The 21,289-nt window shown below is 50.3% G+C and overlaps 3 protein-coding genes and 1 long non-coding RNA gene across 25 annotated transcripts in view; 2 read left to right on the forward strand and 2 right to left on the reverse strand.

Annotated features, from left to right (window-relative positions):
• The window catches only part of Cops7a (COP9 signalosome subunit 7A), a 39,459-nt gene extending 38,135 nt beyond the window's left edge, over positions 1–1,324 (reverse strand). Inside the window, exon 1 of the mRNA XM_030255406.1 lies at positions 536–1,324. The gene's annotated coding sequence lies outside the window, so the exon portion shown is untranslated. The remainder of the gene's footprint in view (positions 1–535) is intronic.
• On the forward strand, positions 141–6,517 carry Pianp (PILR alpha associated neural protein). 6 transcript variants are annotated; one of them, NM_175696.4, is made up of 6 exons: positions 141–360; positions 2,339–2,398; positions 2,656–3,161; positions 4,075–4,156; positions 4,848–5,069; positions 5,384–6,517. In NM_175696.4, the coding sequence occupies exons 2-6, from the start codon at positions 2,394–2,396 to the stop codon at positions 5,403–5,405; spliced, it is 837 nt and encodes a 278-aa protein (NP_783627.2). In that variant the 5' UTR covers positions 141–360; positions 2,339–2,393; the 3' UTR covers positions 5,406–6,517. The 6 variants fall into 6 exon arrangements, with proteins under 6 accessions (NP_783627.2, XP_006506297.1, XP_006506299.1 ...); XM_006506234.3 differs by lacking the exon at positions 141–360 and adding an exon at positions 377–813; XM_006506236.3 differs by lacking the exon at positions 141–360 and adding an exon at positions 377–622.
• Positions 6,518–12,437: 5,920 nt separating this feature from the next.
• The window catches only part of Zfp384 (zinc finger protein 384), a 28,854-nt gene continuing 20,002 nt past the window's right edge, over positions 12,438–21,289 (forward strand). For 4 of the 17 annotated variants that reach the window (XM_006506205.4, XM_030255425.1, XM_030255419.1 and 1 more), the window contains exons 1-2: positions 13,095–13,322; positions 13,802–13,861. The gene's annotated coding sequence lies outside the window, so the exon portion shown is untranslated. Of the gene's footprint in view, positions 12,921–13,066; positions 13,323–13,801; positions 13,862–21,289 lie in introns of those variants that run through there. The other 13 variants (NM_001252083.1, NM_001372420.1, NM_001372422.1 and 10 more) reach the window with 8 other exon arrangements.
• Positions 13,597–21,289, reverse strand: part of 4930557K07Rik (RIKEN cDNA 4930557K07 gene) — a 39,678-nt gene continuing 31,985 nt past the window's right edge. The window contains exon 4 of the long non-coding RNA NR_130997.1: positions 13,597–13,815. This is a non-coding gene — a long non-coding RNA (RIKEN cDNA 4930557K07 gene). The remainder of the gene's footprint in view (positions 13,816–21,289) is intronic.

The raw sequence follows: 21,289 nt of genomic DNA on the forward strand, positions 1-21,289 counted from the left end.
TCCTCTTCCCAACCTTGCACCTGGACAAAAGCTGAGCTCGCAGCGTAGCAAACGAAGGGTTAAGTCGTGCGTGGCCTACAGACGTGAGAAGGAGAGGCGGAGACCAAGTGGTCCTAGTCGCCCGCCGAACCCAGCCGAGCCCGGCCGAGCCCAGCCGAGCCCAGCCGAAGCGAGCGTCTCCCGCCGCCGCCGCCGCCGCCGCCGCCCCGCGCCCCGGGCGCCCGCCCCCCTCCGGCTCCAGCTCCTCGCTGCCAGCCAAACCTCCCGACCATGCCCGGCGCCCCACCCGTTTCTGCGACCCCCCAGCCCCGCGTAGCTCCGAGCGCCTGCAGTCGTCGCGCCGCCACACCAGGCATGCAGGTGAGCGAGGGGGACCCAAAGCCCCTACCCGTAGGGAGCAGACTCTGCCCTCCCAGTGCCAGCTCCGCGTCCTTCGCCCCCCGCCCCTCCTGGCGCGGTCTCCAGCCGCCTCCAGTCTCCCAGAGCTCCTTTCCACAGTGCCCTCCATCCCTCCGCTGTCCTGACTCCATCCTACCCTCTTGGTGCAGCAGTCAACGTCTCCGCGCCTGCCACCATCCCGCCTTTAGCTCATCCTGCAGCTTCGGGCATCCTCCTGCCTCAGGTCCCCTTTCCGCTCTGGGTGCTCCCTCCAAATCCCTTGGCCGATCGTTTCCTTATTTTTCCCGGTTCGCACCGCTTTCCAACCCTATCCAGGGAGCGCAGGCCTGTGGGATTGGCGGGATTGGGGGGCTCTGCTAGAGATGGGGCCCGGTTCCCCCACCCCACCCCCAGTTCGTCTTCTGCGCACAACAGGTCGGTGAGGAGCGCGAAGGGGGTGGGGTGGCGCACCAGCTTGGGGACTGCGGACTTCCTGGAGGGGGTGACAGAGGGGTACGGGGTGTGTGAAGGGGCTGGAGTTGACATTGGTGGTGGTGGTGGGTTGTAGCCAACGAAGGGGCAGGTATGCCCTGGAGTAGCGGGCCACTGGTGTCGCCGAGTCCTTATTCGCTCCACTGGTTCGGCTACCATTTCTTTCCTCCCGTTTCTAACCTCCTCCCACTAAGCCCCCCGGCCTCTTTCCTTTCCCTTCTCTTTCACCTGGCCTCCAGCTCTGTCTCCATATCTCTTTCAATTTCAAGAAACAATTCCTAACTCCTCCATCTTTGCTGTTCTGTCCACCCCCCACCTCCGGTCCCCGTCCCTTCCTTTTTTGATTTTGCCTTCAACACCGTGTTCTAATCTGTCTCAATGACTCTCTCCCCGTCTCTGATCTCCACCGTCCTTTTCTCTTCCACTCTCTTTGCTTCTGCCCTGACCAGACCCCTCCATCCTCCTGCCTGATGCCTGTTTTCTTTTCCCTCCCTGCCGTCTTCTCTCTTCAGCATCCTTGGCCAATCTCCTGTAGCCCCTCTTTCCTCCCCATCTCCTCCCTTCCCAGCTGCTGTCTGTCCGTCTTCTCACTCTTGACCAACCTTTTCCCTCGCAGCCTTTCACCTCTCGCACCCCCCTCCCCTCCCTAGTTTATTCCCTGGGGTATTCAACACGCAGACGGAGACTAGGAATCCAGAAGACACAGGGTGTCACATGTTTCTTCTCTCTGAAGATCCCAGCCCCTCGGGCCTCACCACCCTCAGTTTGGAGACTGCACTTCCTTTCAGAACCAACCATCTAGATTCTCCTAGGACTTTTCCCCGGAGCAGCCACAGTTGAGGGGGTGGCTTCCTTTGAGCTCCACCCTCTTTCAGAATGCACCCATGCATTTGGGTGGTTAAGCATCAAGAGCAAACCCCAAAGCGTGTCCTGTAGCTTTCCTCCCACCGACTGTTTTCTCCCGCTTGTCTGAAAAGGCAGCTAGGCAGCCAGCTTCTAGGCTCCATCATAAAAGAAGTGCCTGGCGCTTCAAGAGGTGACCGGGCTTCTAGCATCCCCCCCAACACTCACTAAGATTGGCTTCCCTTCCCTCCCCCACTCAAAAACTCCCTCCCTAGCGGTAGGTGCTCAGGGAATCACAAGGTTCTTGGCTCTAAATTAAGATCCAAGAAGCCTGGAGCTGTGGGCAGAGGAAGTGAGAAGGAAGGAAGCCAAAGAGGCAAGGGTAGACAGACACTGGGGCCAGGAGGGAATGGGCCCCATCTGGGATGTTGGAGGTGGGGCAGGGGGCTAGTTTAGGGAGTTTTCCCCGAAAAGTATGCCGGGAAACACTGGCTTCTGGGAAGCAGAAGCATGGCGGGTAACTGGGCAGCCCGGGTGGGGCGGGAAGGAGCAGGACTGGTGGATAGATGAGATGGGGGAGTTCACAGGCCAGATTAGGGTGTGACACCCTCATTTTTCCCTCCAGTAAAGGCCAAAAATCTGGGTCACAGCTGAGGAAGATCTCAGATCCAGAGTGCAGAATGTGGTAAGTTTGGCCCAGCAGAGGGAGCTTGCTTGGAGACCACTTTCCCTGGGGGATTGGGCCCTTTCCTGCCTAGGCCAACTTGGGGCCTATTAAGGACTGGCCCCTTGGGAAGAGACAAAATGGGGCCAGGGTCTTCCTAACACACCTGCTCAAGCAGAGAAACCTGGAGGGAGGTACCCAAGACTCCTGGTGCAAACCTACCCTTTTCTACATGAGCCATCGCCTGGGTCTCACCTGCTTTTTCTCCCTTCCTATAGGTCTGCTCAACTGCTGTCCCAACTCCTCCCTCTCTGGCCACTGCTGTTGCTGTCCGTATTACCACCTGCTCAGGGCTCCTCCCATCGATCCCCACCAGCCCCAGCCCGCCCCCCCTGCGTCCGGGGTGGGCCCTCAGCCCCTCGCCATGTGTGTGTTTGGGAGCGGGCGCCTCCGCCAAGCCGATCCCCACGGGTCCCAAGATCACGTCGGCAGGTTGTGCCAGGCACTGCCCCTCCTGCTACCCCATCAGGCTTTGAAGAGGGGCCTCCCTCATCTCAGTACCCTTGGGCTATAGTGTGGGGTCCCACAGTATCTCGGGAGGATGGAGGGGACCCCAACTCGGTCAATCCTGGATTTCTGCCTCTGGACTATGGTTTTGCAGCCCCACATGGGCTGGCTACTCCGCACCCTAACTCAGACTCCATGCGGGATGACGGAGACGGGCTCATCCTTGGGGAAACACCTGCTACCTTGAGGCCCTTCCTGTTTGGAGGGCGTGGAGAAGGTGAGTGAGCAAGGCTGGTAGGGATGTGAGGGATTGGGGGAGGGGGCGGGACTTGAAGACTATGATCTGCGGAAATTGAGGCTTTATCTGTGAGTGTCTCCAGCAAATGTGCCAGGTTCTAGGCTGGCAAAGGATGCAGAGGTGAAGCTGCTGCGTGCACTCTGAAGGGGTTCAGGTCCACTGCTGAAAACAGATGTGAGACACTTGGGGATGAGTCAACATAATAAACACCCTAACAGAAGCGCGAGCAGCATGTGTTTAGGAATGTAGAGAAGCGAGAGACTGTTTTACCCTGGGGGATCAGGGCAGATCCAACAATTGACGTGTGAGCTAGATGTTAAAAAACAGAATGGGGGCTGGTGAGATGGCTCAGTGGTTAAGAGCACTGACAGCTCTTCCTGAGTTCAAATCCCAGCAACCACATGGTGGCTCACACCCATCTGTAACGAGATCTGACGCCCTCTTCTGGAGTATCTGAAGACAGCTACAGTGTACTTACATATAATAAAATAAATAAATCTTTAAAAAAAACAAAACAAAACAAAAAACCAGAATGGGTATTCCAGGCAGGGGGAAGCCATGGAGGAAGGTCACTCACTACCAGGGAATGTGTTAGCACATATTGTGCTGGACACTAGTGGAGGGAAGGCCATCTGATACCTCTACCCCATTTCTATACAGGAAGATAGTTCTGTCTGACCTTGGAGCCTCATCCTCACCACATGTATGTGTAAGATTTGGTACATGTAATGTTTGGGAAAGTAGAGGAGCTGATAGCTCAGGAGAAAGTTGATTATAGGCGAGGAGGGAGAGTCCAGAGGAGACAGGCAGTGTGGAGTCCAACGGCAACACTCGGCCACACCCACTTTGAACCTGCCCAGGCCTCCCAACAGCCTTCTTCCCTCTCCATCAGGTGTGGACCCTCAGCTTTATGTCACGATCACCATATCCATCATCATCGTTCTTGTGGCTACCGGCATCATCTTCAAGTTCTGGTAAGCCGGGGAGACGCCTGATGGCGTGGAAGGCTAGGCACAGGGCAAGACCAAGGACAAGTTTCTCAGGAGTAGGAAACGATGAAGGGGAGAGCTTGGGGAAAGCTAACTGGAGTGGAGGAAGACTCGGGGAAATCAGTTCACGTTCTTCCAGAAAAAAAATACAAGGGCAGTGGGAGGGAAGGGAGGACTCCATCTAAACTGAGGACTTTGGTGGGCAGCTCTCTACAACAGAGCAAACTGAACCTGCTGCAACACCTTTTCGCAGGGCTTCTGTCCAGGAGGAAGAAAATTGGGAGCTTTCTTTGAACACGTGTAATAGTGGGTCACACAGTCCTTCACACTTTACTGAGAGAATCGTTAGATTCAGGTGCCCAAGTCATTAGCTGACTTTGAGCTTGAACTAAATCTGCCAGGTCCCCGCAGAGGAGAGCAAGGCTCCTCTGGACATCAGTGTGGCAGGGGCAGTTTTAAAGGGCTATGTATTGGTGGGGAGGAGTCATTAAGCCTGTGGCCCTCCAAAAATGATCTAGAGGAAAGGAGAAGGAATAGTCTGACGGTCTCAGAAGCCAGTTTCCTTGCTGTGGGGAAGTTGGGGTGTTTGGGGAAGGAGAAGCTGGGTTAACCAGGGATGCTGAACTGAGAGAGTACTTGAGTTTGTGAGAAGACCTCTTTCCTTATGATGCACAAGCTGGGACCGTAGCCAGAAGCGGCGCAGGCCCTCAGGGCAGCAAGGTGCCCTGAGGCAGGAGGAGAGTCAGCAACCACTGACAGACCTGTCTCCTGCTGGAGTCACTGTGCTGGGGGCTTTTGGGGACTCGCCTACCCCCACCCCTGACCATGAGGAACCCCGAGGGGGACCCCGGCCTGGGATGCCCCAGCCTAAGGGGGCTCCAGCCTTCCAGTTGAACCGGTGAGGGCGATGGGATGGGAGGGGCTGATGGGATGGGAGGGTGAGGAGGGAACCTCTAGACCTTCAGTTATCTTTCCTGGGTGGGTGGTCTTCCCTAATGCAGTCCATGACACCCTTCCTGACCTGGTTCCTGGGCCTCCCAAGGGGGCTGGTCAGATCCTCTCCAAGGGGAATGGGGCTCCCTGCACCCCTAGGCTCTCTGTTCTATCCTCCTACCACCCTTAATTCCAGCTCTGCCCTCTTAACCCTGACTTCTCCTGCAGCTTCAGCCTACTCCTTGGTTCCTGACTGTGCATTTTCCCTCTTCCTCTCAGGATTCCCCTGGTGAATCTGTGATGCCCCCCCATGTTGGGGTGCTGCCAAGCAGGAGGCCAAGTGGCCAGCATAGCCACCATCCACTGAGGGTGGGGCAACCCTGGGGAATTGGGGCCATGGTGGGGGGCTCCTAGCTCCTGTCCTTGCACACAACCTGGGACACTCACTAATCCCATGGGCAAGCCCAAGCGTTTGTCCTCCAGTGACTGGGGTCTCCCATTCCCACCCTTGCACATTCACATGAAAGCCTTGCACACTCACCCACACCCTCACAGGCCATAGCACAGTCACGCTCTCCACGCTGCTCCTCTGCCGTGTCCCCATTCACGTCTGCTCAGCCGGCTCCTAGCTCTCTCCCTCGTGTTGCCTATGTCCTGCCCCCTTTACATTCTCTGTGCCCATCTCAGACTGGGCACGAGCATTTCTGGCTCCAATATATGGCATAGTGTGCCCACTCTGCCTCATCAGCACCCACTGGTCTAGCTTCTGTGGCCCTTGCATGCTGCCCTAGAGGTGGGTGGGAGGTGAGCTAGGGGCTCCTTGTACCATTTGTCATGGCCCCATTCACATCTGTGTCTTTCCATTCCATTCCAAGGATGCTGGTATTACTGAGGGCTCCCCCACAGGAACGGGGGTAGTGAGGCCCAGTTGTTAAACTCTGTCATCAGAAGTCTGGGTTTGGGGGAGTCTCCTGCTGCACTACATGAGAAGGGACTCCCATGTCCTCCCTTCCCTCCCAAGTCCCTTGTTTTGTCGGTCCTGGCTGTCTGTGTGTATGTGTCTGTATGGAATTCGGAGCCCCCTCAACAGGTCCTCCATCTCCCACCCTCCCCTAAGGCCTCCCTTAATGTACCTAGGCTGCCAGGAACTGAAGCCAGCTGGTTCAAGGCCATTGGGAGCTCTGCCTCCATATCCACCCTTCTCTCCCTGAGCCCCTCACGTTCCCTCCTCCCCTCTCCCTTTTCCGTTTTTTCAGATTCTTCCAGTTTCTCGCTCACCTCTCCAGCTCCCTTCTCCCTCTTACCTGGCTCCTATGCTGTGATATATATTTTTGTATTATCTCTTTCTTCTTGTGGTGATAATCTTGTGGGATGTAAGTTTCAAAATTTTCAAATAAAGCCTTTGCAAGATAATTTAGTTGCCTGTTTTGCCTTATAATTCCCAACCCCTGGCACCGTCCCCCAGCCCCATACACAGAAGAGGATGGACAGGAAGGAGAATGGGAGAGAAAGGGGAGATGAAGAACTTCTTCAGACTAGATTGTCACCTGGCCTGCTCTACCTGAAGCTGGAGACTGATGGATACCTTAACTTAGGACAGGATGAAGGAAGGAACCGGAGAGGCTCCAGAGGAGAAAGAGCCCTGAGGGGGGAGAACTTGCATCTGAAGTGTTTTTAAGGCTTGCTTGTTCCTTACTAGTGAGGGTCAAGAGAGACCAAAGACAGAGAAAAGTAGGGACATTTCTTAGGACAAGCAATGAGACAAGCCAGAAAGGCAATGGATTGATTTTGACATAGAGTCTCTCACCCTGTTTCCAGGCTGGCCCATACTAGATTCACCCACCTTGGCCTCCTGAATCCTGGCATTACGGGCATGAGTCACCACACCGCACTGGGCAAGACAGCTAAGGCAGAGGATAAAGGGTCATAGGGAGAGGATGAGCGAGCCCAGGAGAGGATGCTCTACCCGCTCTATTTTCATCCATGCTCCTTACCATGGCCCTGCCCACAACTGCCCGCCAAAAAGCTATGCTGCACCAGGAGCCTGTGTGCAGCTCAGTGTGGTTTTCCCACTTGCTAAGGTGTGGGGGTGGAATCAAGGGGTGTGTCTGGGGAGGGAACACAGGCTGCCCAGCTGGGATCAGTCACCTCTGGGGTCGCAATTCTAGGTTTGGCTCTTTAACAGCCCTAGTAAAGCCCACACATCAGTTTCTCAGCTGTTGCTAGGCTCTGTTGCTCTGGTAACCACCTAGGTCTTGTGTCCTGTTCCTCCCCACCCTACCCCCCATCTGTGCCTCACCTGCTCTCTGGAAATGGCTAGCCCCACGGAAGTAGGAGACAATATAGTATCCAAGAGAGCAGTGTGGGCTGCCCGGAATGTACCTGCCTCCATGTGTTTTATCTTTGAGGCTATAAATAGGTGTGTGTCATGCACGTACACACACACACACACACACACACACACACACACACACACACACACACACACACAGAGAGAGAGATAGATATGCTTTAGATGCTGACGAGCTGTACTGTATATTGAAAGACGTGTAGCTGAGCCCCTAAAGCACACGGTGACGACTGTCTGTCTTAGGACAAGGGCAGTGTTAGGACAGGCTGCTCCAGAGGAGAGCAGCGACCGGAGTCATGAACCAAGGACCACCCTGCTGAGGTAGGAGCAAACAAGCCTTCTGAGGAGGGCTGTCAGCACAGTGCACAGGAGATTCCAGAGGGAATGGAAAGGGAGGGGGCCAGGAGGACACTGAAGGGCCTGGGGGAGGTCGGTGAGTAGGGAAGGAAGGAAGGGCTACGTGGAAGGTGAAGAAGCCTCTTTAACCTTTCCAGCGTTCCCCACAGGGCTGGAGGCCTTGCCATGGCGATGGGGAATGAAAGAGCACTTGGAGTAGAAGGGCAAGATGCTCTCGTTCGAAGGGCTCCCTGGGCTCTCACCTTCCACAACTCTCCCTTTAGAGGGACAGTGTGACCCTGTGGCTCATCCATATGCAAAAGGCACACATGAAGTCCCCTAATGAACAAGGAATTAATTGCCGTCTGATTAGACTGCAGTCCTCCTAAATTTAAATAAATTAAACATACCAGTGAGACACTGGGAGTCTCACCTGTTCCCTTTCCCCAGATGCCCTCTCCACTGTGGAAGGGCAGATGGACAGAAAGACAGGAGAGAGAAGACAATCTGGATGTTTGGATCGCCTGCTTAGAGGAAGTATGCCAGCTTGGGTCAGTGTCTTGCTAACCATGACAAAGCATGGGCCCTGGGGAGCACACCTTTCATTTTTCTCTTTCTTAAAACTCCAACAGTGACTCGGGGCTTCGGGTCTTCAGGCGATAGAGTTATAGAGGAGAAAAAGAACAAGGACCAAGCGGCTCTTCTGAGAACTGGAAGTTTCTTGGAGGCCACAAGTCACAAGCCCAGTTTGAGGGAGGCATCTCCCATCACCAAGCTCCCTCTGTTGAGGGAGTACATCAAATGACTCAGCCAAGGTTCTCCTAGGCACGTTTCTGGAATGCTTACCATTGCAGCAGACCAGAGCAGGGGATGGGGAAGCCCCCAGGAGGAGGGATCTCCTAGTAGGGCTCAGGGTGTGGAAATGATTCAAGATGGAAATTGTGCCAGCTGGAGAACCCCAGGCTAAAATTAACAGCCCTCCTCCCCACCCCACTGTGTCCCACATTTACTGCTCTAAAGCTTTGTTCCAGGGACTTAAAAGTGGCTTCTTAGAGCAAAAGGCAGGAGGAGGGCTGCCAGAGGCGCGGGGCTCAGAGAGTGCTTGAAGAATGTACAGAGGCGGCAGAGCTGGAGAACCAGGACTTTTGGGAACTACTGTTTTGCCTCCATATTTCTTTTCTCTCCCTCCCTTCTTCCTGCCTTTTCTTTTACCTTCTCTTCCTTCTCTTTTGAAGGCAGAGTCTCTGTATATAACCGAGGCTGGCCTGCCCGTAACTTAGAATACTGCCCCAGCCTCTTGAATGCTGGTATTACAGTTACATGATGGCTTATCAGGCTGAAGTCCTTACAACTGAAGTCCTTATCCTGCTAATTTGCCACTGAAATCAGCACAGAGTGCTGAGCTCGAAACTGTAATAAGAAGGAAGAGATACTTGGCATGGTAGCTTATGCCGATAATTCCAGTGTCTGGGTGACAGAGACAGGAGGATGAGGAATTCCAGGCCATCTTAGCGATGTGCTAAGTTTGGGTCAGTCTGGACTAAAAATATGAAAACAAAACAGTTCTGGGAGACGGGTGAGCTTGTAAAATGCTCTCCATGAAAGTGTGAGGATCTGGGCCTGGTTCCCAGCACCCACGTACAAATACTGGTCATGATGGTTCACACCTGTTAATTCCAGCCTTGGGGAGGCTGGAAGGATCTCGGGGCTTGATGGCTAGATGATGTGGTTGAATTGGTGAGCTTTATGTTCAGTTTGAGACCCCCATCTCAACAGAAAAAAAAAAATGATCACAGGAATTAAGGAAGACATTTAATAATGGCTTAGACACACACACACACACACACACACACACACACACACACACACACACACACACAAATAAAAGGTATGGAGATTTATGTTTATAATCCAGCACCAAGGAAAGCCACTGAGGCAGCAGCATTAGAAATTCAAAGTTATCCTAGCAAGTTTGTGACCAGGCTGGGCTACAAGAGTAGACAAGGCTATCTGGTCAACCTGATCTACATAGTGAGTTCCAGGTTAGCCAGAGCTACATAGTGAGACCCTATCCTAAAGAAACAAAGATATAAAGCTAACTTTTGCGATTCCTGGCTGTGACTTTGGGGGAAGAAGTCACTTGAACTGACAGTCCCACTTTAATTATCTGTAGAATAAGATCATAGCTCTTTGTTAGAGTAATTTTGCTTTCTCACTATGGGAACCCATTTGCATGAGCTGAGACAGACCTGTGGCTACATATACTTACTAAATAAATACATAAATAAACAAACATTATTTTAAATACTAAAGATTCTTTCCAGATTTGGTACCGAGATGGATTTCTGGTAACCATGTCTTTTAATCACTGGCTACTTGAAGCAGAGGAAGCTGGCACATGAGTGCCACCAGGCACCTGCAGAACAAAGGAAATTACTAACAGTCACAGTCTTAAGAGAGGTAGGGGGTCTCAGAGCCTAGCAGATTAGTGAAGGTAGCAGATAGGATGTAAAGAAGGCATTTTTGAGCTGGGTGGTTGTGGCTCATGCCTTTAATCCCAGCACTTGGGAGGCAGATTTCTGAGTTCGAGGCTACCCTGGTCTACAGAGTGAGTTCCAGGACAGCCAGGGCTACACAGAGAAACTCTGTCTTGAAAAACCAAAACCAAATAATAATAATAATAAATTTTTTTAAATTAAAAAAAAGAAGGCATTTATGAAGTTAGTCCCATTGCCCCATCCTACCTTGGGGCTGTTACATGCTAGCAGTTTAGCAGCTTAGGGAAGGCCCGAGATAGAAGGAAGCTGAGCTCTACAGGGTCAGCATCTGTGACTTTACACATATATTATTTCAGTATGTGAATCAGATTCCTGACAATCTTTTTTTTTTTTTTAAATCTATGAGCTTTCTGTTTATTGTAAACGGGATTAAATAAAGTCAGTCATGGGTCAAGAGGAAGAACAAGAGACCAGTTGACAGGGAGTGAAGGTAGGAAAGGGAGATAAGGTAGACAGATAGAGACACATAGGAAGTCCTGACAATCTTAGTAGGGATTCAGATATATAAATTAATTAAAGTTAACAGTAAAAGCAATAGACTAAGAGATCTCAAAAATCCTACTACTTAGGAGGTGGAGGAAAGTGGATCAAGGGTTCAAGGCCAGTTTTAAATACACCAAAGTAAGCTCCGGTCTCGAAGACAGAGACATAGCTGGGTCACGGGAGGCAGAGGCAGACAGATGGGTCTCTGAGTTCAAGGGCAGCTTGGTCTGCAGGGAGAGTTTCAGGATAGCCAAGGCTACACACACACAAAAAAAACCCTGTCTCAAAAACAAACAAACAAACGACAAAAACACAGTAAATGCTATGAAAAATTAAAAAAACCCTTTGGGTTGCAGCAATCAGGGAGTTTCCTGCAATAGTTTATAATGTTCATTTACGTATCAAACGTTTACTGGAATGCTTAACAAATTCTGGGATCTGGTGATACCATCGGGAGCAATTCAAAGTCCTTGCCCTTATGGAGCTGGGCAACAACACCAGGTGAGCTGTAAACAACAGCAGGTACGCTGAATGTTGTACTTAGAATTAAAACCCGGTAAGAAGATAAGAGATGTGGGTGTTGGCAAAAAGAAAAGACCAAAGTGAAAAGAGTAACGGAGTGGTCAGAGGAAGACCGATTGAACTTTGATAGCACCGATCCCGAAACCTCAAACAACTATGGGCCTTCTTACCTTTCTTGAATATTCAAAGAAATTAGTTTCCCCCACTCTAGCTCAGCAAAAAGACATTCGGGAAGATCCAAGAAAAAAGGGTAACGTCCTACAACAACCTAGTCCATTAAGAAATGAGCTGTGACTCCCGTCTTTTTAAGATTCCGCATGGTCGGACTGGAGAGATGGCTCAGTGGTTAAGAGCATCGACTGCTCTGCCAGAGGTCCTGAGTTCAATTCCCAGCGATCATGGCTCACAACCATCTGTAATGGGATCCAATGCCCTCTCCTAGTGTGTCTGAAGACAGCTTCAGTGTACTCAAATAAATAAAAAAATAAATAAATCTTTGCCGGGCGTGGTGGCGCACGCCTTTAACCCCAGGCAGAGGCAGGGGGATTTTTGAGTTCGAGGCCAGCCTGGTCTACAAAGTGAGTTCCAGGCCAGCCAGGGCTATACAGAGAAACCCTGTCTCGAAAAATAAATCAAAAAGGATTCCGCATGGTGAAGAGTTGGCTCAGCTGGCCGCTCCTCCAGAGGACCGGAGGTTCGGTTCCCAGATCGCACACAGTGAAGCTGGAAGCAGGTAGCGGTAACTCCTGTACACACACGGCATGCATAGGCACAGATAAACGCACATAAAAGTAAAGCAAATCTAGAAAAAGAGGGGCGATCTAAACTGTCTTTAGTGTCTTGATGCATAATTCATGAACCCGTCTAGCTTCCATCCTCCCACTTCCCCAGAGGTCTCTTCCGGAAGCCCGGGAACGCTCTCCTGATGCTCAGCTTCAGCCCTTTAACACACGCTGCCTTCACGTCCGGTTTGGGCGTCACATCCACCGAGCGCTCCACCGGTCCCCGGGTAAGGAGCTACTTCCGCCCTTACGTGTCGTAACTTCTGCCCTCAAGATGTCCGAGCCCTAACAGCACCGGATGTGCTCGAGCGGCTCTCGGAAGTGACTCGGACTCTGACCTGTTTCCCCCCCCTTTCCTTTCCTGCTGCCGCCCTCCCCCCGCTACTTTCCTCCCCCCCCCCGTTTTCGTTTCCGGCTCTCCCGCCTTCTCCGAGAAACGACTGCACATTGAAGCTGTTGGGGGGGGTGGGGGGGGAGTGGGCGTGGAGGACTCGGGGTTCCCGGGAGCACGAGCCGCAGCACCACTTCCGGGTGAGTGTCCAGGAGGGCGGGGGCCCCCCCACACCTCGCCTCGCGCCCCCGCCCTGCGGGTGTCTCGCGCGCCGCCCGGCCGAGCGTCGGGGTCCGTCTGGCGCCTGCGGTGCATGCCGGCGAGCCCCGCCTCGCGGTTCCGAGCCCGCGCCCCGCGGGTCCTCCCGCTCCCTCGGCTCCTTCCTTCCCCGGTGACCGCCGCCCCTCCCGCGCGCTGGCTCTGGCGCTGGCGTCGCCGCCGCCGCCGCCGCCTGGTGAGTGTCGCGCCGCTGCAGTCGGTGCGCGCCGCTGCCCCTCGCTCCTCCCCCCCCCCCTTTACCTCGGGCGAGTGGGGAGGGGGGGGTCCACGATGGGACTGTGAGTGCGACTGTCCCGGAACCGGAAGTGGCGGCGGTGGAGGAGCGGGCGCTGAGGAGGAATGGGGGGGGTTTAGGGGGCGGGTGCCTGTCTAGTGGGTGGCAGAGTTCAGCTCCCTGGAGGGGTGAAGGAGGGACGTCCCAGAGACCGGTCTTTGAGGAAGGAGTGGGACTTGACATCGGGAGGAAGGACCGGGTTCGGTGTCTCGGGGGAGCGAAGGTTTTAGGGGGACAGCTGGGAGCCTCCAGTATATAGACCACTGAAGGTTGAAGGAAGTACTTCTTGGCACAAGGCCTTGGGTAGGAAGGGGGCGAAGTCCTAGCTGAAGTGTGTGTGTTGGGGGGTTGGGGGGGCGAGGCTAGAGGAAGTGGCTGGGCCCGAACTTGGCACTGTGCCTGACACAGGGCTAGGGCATCCCCCCTACCCTCAGCTTTGCTTTCTAAAGCCACTTCCCAGGAGCAGGGACCTTCCTTCACCTCTGACTCCTGGTTCCCTGTAGCCCTGGGGGGAACGAAGAATTAAGTGTCTGAGCCCAGGAGTGGAACCCAAATGCTGCTAATAGAATTCATCTTAGTTTTGGGGAACTGGCTTTATTTCCCTTATGTACACTTAGTGGGTGTCACTCAACGCCTGTGACTCTAGCCCTTCCATCCTTGGATTGTTGGTTGGGGAAGCTGTCCGCTTTCCAAATTGCTGACAGTCAACTTGTGAGGCTCTCCACAGTTCTCTGGTGGCCTTTACATACTGGCCTCTGTAACCTAGACAATTTTGTTTCCAGAAAGTTCAGGAGCCCTGGAAAGGAGAAGGAATAAGACGACAGGAGGAAGAGAGAGAGAGGGTAAGACAATCTTGGTTTAATGATTTGGGGAGAGATGGGGTCATCTCAAATGGTTTTTCTTTTTTTTTTTTCCTTTACAGTGTGATAGAATTATTGAAGTAACCAACACCAGCGCTTGCAGAGAGAGAGATAAAAGCCTTTTCTTATTGTTTCCCATAGTACCCAGGAGGTTTTTGTGTAAAAAATTGGTAGTTTCTTTGTTACCCTTTCATGGCCACTGGTACTCAACAGGAATAAAATGTGAAATACTCAGGTGAAGCCACTAAATGGGCTTACATTTTGTCAGAGATGTATTCTGCTGTGGAGACACAGGGACTCTGATTACAGTATAGTCTTTATGGTGTCACTTAGAGAAACAACAAAGGCAAGTTTGGAGTTTCCCATTCTTGGTGTTCAGTGGAGTGTTTGAGTGACTCTGTTGAGTGATGAAGACTCTAACATGAGACAATTTGAGTTTGATGTGTCAGGTAATATTTTTCAGAGAACACTGCTTCTTGGATAGTTTGAAATAAAAGAGATAAAATTATATGCTTTCTGCTCTAGTAAATCTGGGAGAAATCAAAGTGATACCTGATGCTAATACTGAAACCTTTCTATTTTTTTCGGGGGAGGGAAACAAAAAATTTTGTTATGAAGCCCAAGCTAGTGTGGAACTCACTAAGTAAACCAGTTTGGCCTCGGCCTCGAGGCCATCTCTTCTCCCTGTGCAAGCTAAGTGTTTGGACTACAGGCATCGCCACTGTGAATGGCGATGAAAGGTTCTTTAGTTGAAAAAAATAGCTGTTAAACACAACAGTTAGGGGCACTGGTTGCTCTTCCAGAGGTCCTGAGTTCAAGCTCAGCACCCCCCATGGCAGCTAACAACTGTCTGTAACTGTAGTCCCATGGGATCGATGCCCTCCTCTGTTATACAGATGAGACACCCACTGCTTAAATCCATAAATAAATCTTTAAAAACAGCAGCACTGGAGGGCTGGAGAGGCAGTCGGGTTGGTAAAGTGCTTGTCATGTGAACATGAGGACCCAGGTTTGCTGCCCAGAATACAGGCAGGAAAGCAGAGCATGGTGGACCCAGCGCTGGTAAGGCAGAGACAGCTAGATGGATCCCTGGTGCTTACGAGCTAGCTATCCAGCTTACCATAATTGGGGAGGCCTAGGTTAGTGAAAGACCCAATGTGTAAAAATAAACCGGAGAGCACCTGAGGAATGACTCCTGAGGTTGTCTTCTGACTTCTATGTTCACTTTCTAAACACAAAAGACAAGATAGCAGGTAATGTAAACTGAGCCTCCCCGAGTTCTCAGGCCGTGACCTCTCACCTTTGAGTGGTTGGAAACGCCTTAAGTGGCAGCATAGGACGGAAGAGTGCAGGAGTGCTCACCCTACTGTCATCATCTCCTCGCTGCCAGTAACTCCTCTGGAAAACAAATCTTTGTACTTTTAAAATTTGGTTTTTATTTAATTTGTTTATGTTTTGGGGAGGTGGTCAGAGGACAAGTTTGAGGGAGTTGTGGATTCTGGGGCCCAAACTCAAGTCATTAGGCCTGGTGGCAAGTGGCTTTTTCTGCTGAGCCATCTAGGCAGCTGTCTTTTTTTACTTTACTTTTTAAGATAGGACACCATGTTGCCACAGATGACCTTGAACTTGTGATCCTCCTGCCTCCGTCCGAATGCTGGAGGTAGCAGCTTTACCTCACCCAGGTTAAGTGGTGTTGGGAATCAATCCCAGAGGCTTATGCTGGACAAGTGCTCTATCTACCAGCTGAGCCGCATCACCAGACGGAGCCTGGGGACTGGGAAGAAAAGTGATCATTTCATTATGACTTACTCTTCTCCTTTCTGTGGAGCTAGCCTTCCCTTCTTACTAACTAGTCGTGGCCTGATGGAGGAGCAAAGTTGAAGCTCATTTTGAATCTGAACTCTTTCCTCTTACTCCTTCTCTGGAGCTATAAGAGAAGTCTTCTACTTGTTCCCAAGTCCTAGAGCAGAGCCGGTTCTCTGGTTCTTTTCCTTCCTTTCTTTTTGTTTTGTTTGTTTGTTTGAGACATAGCCTCACGTAGCCCAGGTTGGTTTTTACATATGGAAGGTGTGGCAGTGGAAAGAAGAAATAAGTGTGTGGGTGCTTCTGCCATGGTACAAGGAGAGTGGTCAGATGTCAGCTGCTGGAAACCCTGTGGGTTCTGAGCATCAAAGTTAGGTCATTGTGTCTGGTGACAATCACTTTTGTCCGCTGAGCCATACTGACAGCTCTAGTCTTCCTGCCCCAGCTTCCTAAGTGCTGGGTTTGCAAGCATGTGCCCTCACACCTGGCCCTTTTTATTTTTGTAGTATGTGTGGTTGTTTGTCAGCATGTATACCTGTGTACCACTGGCATGCCTAGCGGCTATGGAGGACAGAAGAGAGCATTGACTTTCCTGAACCTGAAGTTACAGGTGGTTGTGGCTGCTGTTTGGATGCTGGAAATTGAACCCTGGAGAGAGTGGTGGGTGCTGTGAGTGCTTGTCATACTGAGCCCTCTTTCAGGCCATCGCTCCTGCTCCTTGTTTACGTCTTTATTTTTGAGAGGAGGTCTTGCTACATAAACCAGGCTAGTCTCAGGCTCACCGGGACCCTCCTGTTTCTGTCTCCTGAATGCTGGGATTAAAGGCTGCACCAGCCACCACAGTGAGCCCTTTGTTGTTGAATGTGCCTGCATAATTAAATAAAACTGGGAAAGATGTTTTGTGGAGAGATGGTGTCCCCTGTAATATCAGTAGCCATCTTGAAATTGTGAGAACATTAGGGAGAGAGAGTGGGAAGATGGGAATGGGAACCTGAGAGGTAGGCATCTGGGGGCACCATTTGCATTGCAGTTTAGCCATGACCTTCATTCTTGGCTGTCCAGTCAATCTCATACCAAGGAATATATGGATTTCGGATAACTTATCAGTAGAAAGGTAGTTATAGCTTTTTGGTTTTTTGTTTGTTTGTTTTGGTTTTGTTTGTTTGTTTTGGTTTTTTTCGAGACAGGGTTTCTCTGTATTGTCCTGGCTGGCCTGGAACTCACTTTGTAGACCAGGCTGGCCTCGAACTCAGAAATCTGCCTGTCTCTGCCTCCCTAGTGCAGGGATTAAAGGCGTGCACCACCACGCCTGGCATCTTTTTTTTTTTTTTAACACTTATTTTTGTGTGTGCTTGCACAAATATGAGACATAGCACACATGTTATAGTCAGGACGACTTGGAGGAGTTGGTTCTTTCTTTCTACCATGCACATTCTGGTGATGGAGCTCAGGTTATTAGACTTGGAAGCAATGTGTTCACCTGCTAACACATGTTGTCATGTCTGTCGTTTTTGAGGTAGGGTCACACTTGGTATCCAAATTGGCCTGGAACCAGGTAGGGCCGACTACTCACAGTAGTCCTCCTGTCTGAGTCTTTCAAGTGCCTCGGTCCTAGGAAGAGCTCCTGTGCCCTGCAGATTACAGCACTCTCCTCGTGTGTCATTTTACAGCTACATATGTATGCTTCCTTCCTGAGCACTAATTATGTGCTTGGTTTGGGCTGACCTGTTAATGAGAAGTGCCTCTTTATTTTATTTTATTTTGAGACAATTTTATTCTGAATCCTTGGCTGGAACTATGGAGACCAAGCTGGCCTTGAACTCACCAAGTCCCTTTTGCCTCTGCGTCCTCATTGCTGCTGATATTTAAACTATGTGCCATTATGACTGGCAGGTTGAGGTTTTATTTTATTTTTAAATTTTTATTACATTTTTCATATGGGTGCACCACAGATCACATGTGTACTTATATTTTTTTTCCCAGTTATTCTCTATATTGTGTGAGTCCTGCAGAGTAAACTCAGGTTGCTAGGCATGGCAGGAAGTGCCATTACCATCTGACCCTCGGTTACTTTAAAAAGTATGTTAATGTGTGTAGGAACATTTTGCTTACATGTATGTATTTGTACCATGTGTGTGCCTGGTGTGTCAAGATTAGGGTATGGATGGTTGCAAGATACTATGTGCTAGAAACTGGTCCTATCTGTAAGAATAAGGACTTTGAATTCCTGAGGCATCTCTTCAACCCTGGCTTGGAGCTCAACCCTGTTTAAAACTATTCATTTATTTTTTTGAGATAGGGTTTCCTGTATCCTAGACTGGCTTCAAACATCCTGGCTATAGCCTAGGATGGCCTTGAGGTCCTTTTTTTAACTGATGTGTATGTGTGGTTATGTCTATGTAAGTACTCTGTGTGTGTGTGTGTGGTTATGTCTATGTAAGTACTCTGTGTGTGTGTGTGGTTATGTCTATGTAAGTACTCACGCCCTCAGAGCAGAGGGTTTGGATCCCTCTGGAGCTGGACTTGAGGCAGTTGTGACCCATCTGATGTGGGTGCTAGGAACCAAATTTGGGTCTTCTGCAAAAGCAACATACACTTTTAACCACCAAGTTGTCTCTCTTGCCCCAACCCTAAACTTCTTTTCTTGCTTCCACCTTCTCATTAGCCTCCTAGTGAACTGTGTCTTTAAAAGGCCATTCCACCATTCAGTCAGATCAGCTGCATGAGCATGGTGGGGCGCATAGTAGGATCATGGAGTACATGAACGTGGGCCCGCTGTCACAGTTTGTGTCTGGGAAGGAAGTTCCTTGGTCAGAAGCAATTTGGTGTGGAATCCCATGATGGTGGATAACGGGTGGGAACAAAACAAATCTAAAACAAAACTGATTTTTGAAGTTACCTTTTGATGGGCGTTTACATGGGACACTGGTATTTTGGCATCTTTCCCTTATTTGGAGAGATCTGTCCACGTTCTTATTCCCCAGGTGTCTCTCACCAATTTTCTAATCATGCTCTTTCTAAGTCCCTGACCTTACAGCCAGTCTTTTGGCTACAACCCTGTTGTCTCAGTTAGGGTTTAACGTCTGAACAGACACCATGACCAAGGAAACTCTTATAAGGGCATTTAATTGGGGCTGGCTTACAGGTTCAGAGATTCAGTCCATTATCATCAAGGCAGGAACATGGCAGCATCCAGCAGGCATGGTGCAGGGGGAGCTGAAAGTTCTGCATCTTCATCTGAAGGCTGTTAGCAGGGTACTGGCTTCCAGGCAGCTAGGAGTAGGGTCTTAAAGCATACACCCACAGTGGCACAACTACTCCAACAGGGCCACACCTTCTAATTGTGCCACTCCCTGGGCCGAGCATATACAAACCATCACATTCCACTCCCTGGCCCCCATAGGCTTGTTCAAACATATAAGTCTGTGGGGGGCATACCTAAACATAGTATAATAAAAAATACATTTAGTCCAAATTCAAAAGTTCCCATAGTCTATAGCAGTCTCTATAATGTTAAAAGTCCAAAGTCTCTTCTGAGATTCCTCCAGTCCCTTAACTGTAATCCCCAGAACAAAACAGGAAACCAGTTGGGCAATTCTGCATCTCCATGTCTGATGTCAAAACGGTCTTCAGAGCTCCAACTCCTTTTTCATCTTCGTTAACTGTATCAAACTCTTTCTCCTGGGCTGTTTCTACTTCCCGTTAGCAGTTTTTTCCTCAGCAGATAGCCCATGGCTCTGGCATCTCGAACATCTTGGGGTCCCAAGGCAACTTCAGTGTTACAGCTTCTTGATACGATATCTGAGATTCACACATGAACTTCTGGGCTCCTCCAAAGCGCTGGCTGGAATCACTTCTCCAGCTCTGTCCTTTGTAGCACTCTAGGCTCTGGTTGACTCCACTCCACTGCTACTGCTGGTGGTGGTGATATCCCATGGTACTGGCATCTCCAATACCCTGGGGTCTTCTGCTGCAACTAGGCTTCACCAATAGCCTCTCATAGCTCTCTTTATGTTGCCAAGCCTCAGTTCCTTTGCATGACCCCTTCATCTGGGTTGTCAACTACAACTGAGGCTGAACCTTCACCAATGGCCTTCCATGGTCTCTCATAGTGACAAGCCTCAGCTGTTCTTCATGACTCCTTCATACCTTCAAAACCAGTACCACCTGGGTGACCCTTACATATTTACCAAGTCCAGCTGCAGCACGAGGTACAACCTTGGCTATCTCTGGAACACAGCCTCTTTGTGCCCTCAGAAAACACTTCCCAGAAGATGTCACCTCAGTGATGCTGGTCTCTTCTTAATCACCACTATTTCTTAACTCCAGCTAACGAGCATCAATTGTCCCAGTAGTCCCTTCTATTTTTCACTCTAAAGCCAGAGCCACGTGGCTGAAGCTGCTATGTTCTGCTTGCTGGGGCTGGAACATGGCCCCCCTTGTTCTGTTACCAGCTTTCTGTTTTCCAGCTCCCTCACTGCCTAAGCTTGGCTGTCCTGGTTCTTGCTCTGTAGATTGACCTTGAACTCAGAGATCAGCATGCCTGTCTCCCGGGATTAAAGGTGTGTACCAACATGCCTGGATTTAGGCTTCACTTCACCTTTCAACTTCTGAGGCTTCAACTTTCTCTGTCTGAGGCTGAACTCAGAGATCTGTTTGGCTTTATCTCCGGGGATGGGGGGTGGGGGTTCACAACTACCACTCCTGGATCTAAACTTAGTTGGGTAGGATCTTGCCCCAAAGTCCTACTCCATTAATCTGTTATCTCCTAGAACATAGAATTCAGTTCCATTTCACTTCCTGATGCCCCTTTAATACTGGAACCATATTTTATATTTTTGTTTTCTCAGCTTGCTATGCTTGTTTAAAATGCTCTTCATGAGTGAGACTTAACCAGAGAACAAAGTCTATGATGGGCATTTCTGAGACTTCCTTTGTCAATGCAGTTAATCTGAGACTCTTCACCTTAACCTTAGGCAGACGTTTCAGACAAGAGCAAAAAGTAGCCATATTCTTTGCCAAAATACTACAAAAACAGTCTAGGCCACATATTGAAATTATCCGGGCTGAAGAGATGGCTCAGCGGTTAAGAGCAGTGACTGCTCTTCCAGAGGTCCTGAGTTCATTAAAAAAAAAAAGTTGACAAAAGGAGCCTGTGATATAGCCTTAAAAAAAAGAAAAGAAAGAAGAAATTCTCCTCTGAAACCTCTTGGGCCAGGTCCACACAATTTAAATCACTCTCAGTAACAAAGTTTTACATATTTCTACTAGGATAGCCCATCAAGCCCAACTTAAAGCATTCCAGTGCTTTCCAAATCCAAAGTCCACAAAATCCACATTCTTTCAAACAAAAGCATGTTCAGGCCAATCACAGCAGTCCCTGGTACCACTTCTGTCTTAGGGTTTTACTGCTGGGAACAGACACCATGACCAAGGCAACTCTTATAAGGACAACATTTCATTGGAGCTAGCTAGCTTACAGGTTCAGAGGTTCAGTCCATTATCAAGGCAGGAACATGACAGCATCCAGGCAGGCATGATACAGGAGGAGCTAAATCTTCATCTGAAGGCTGCTAGCAGAATACTGGCTTCAGGCAGCTAGGAGTA

Source organism: Mus musculus, chromosome 6 (assembly GCF_000001635.26).
Source record: "Mus musculus strain C57BL/6J chromosome 6, GRCm38.p6 C57BL/6J".
In the NCBI taxonomy this organism is placed as follows: domain Eukaryota; kingdom Metazoa; phylum Chordata; class Mammalia; order Rodentia; family Muridae; genus Mus; species Mus musculus.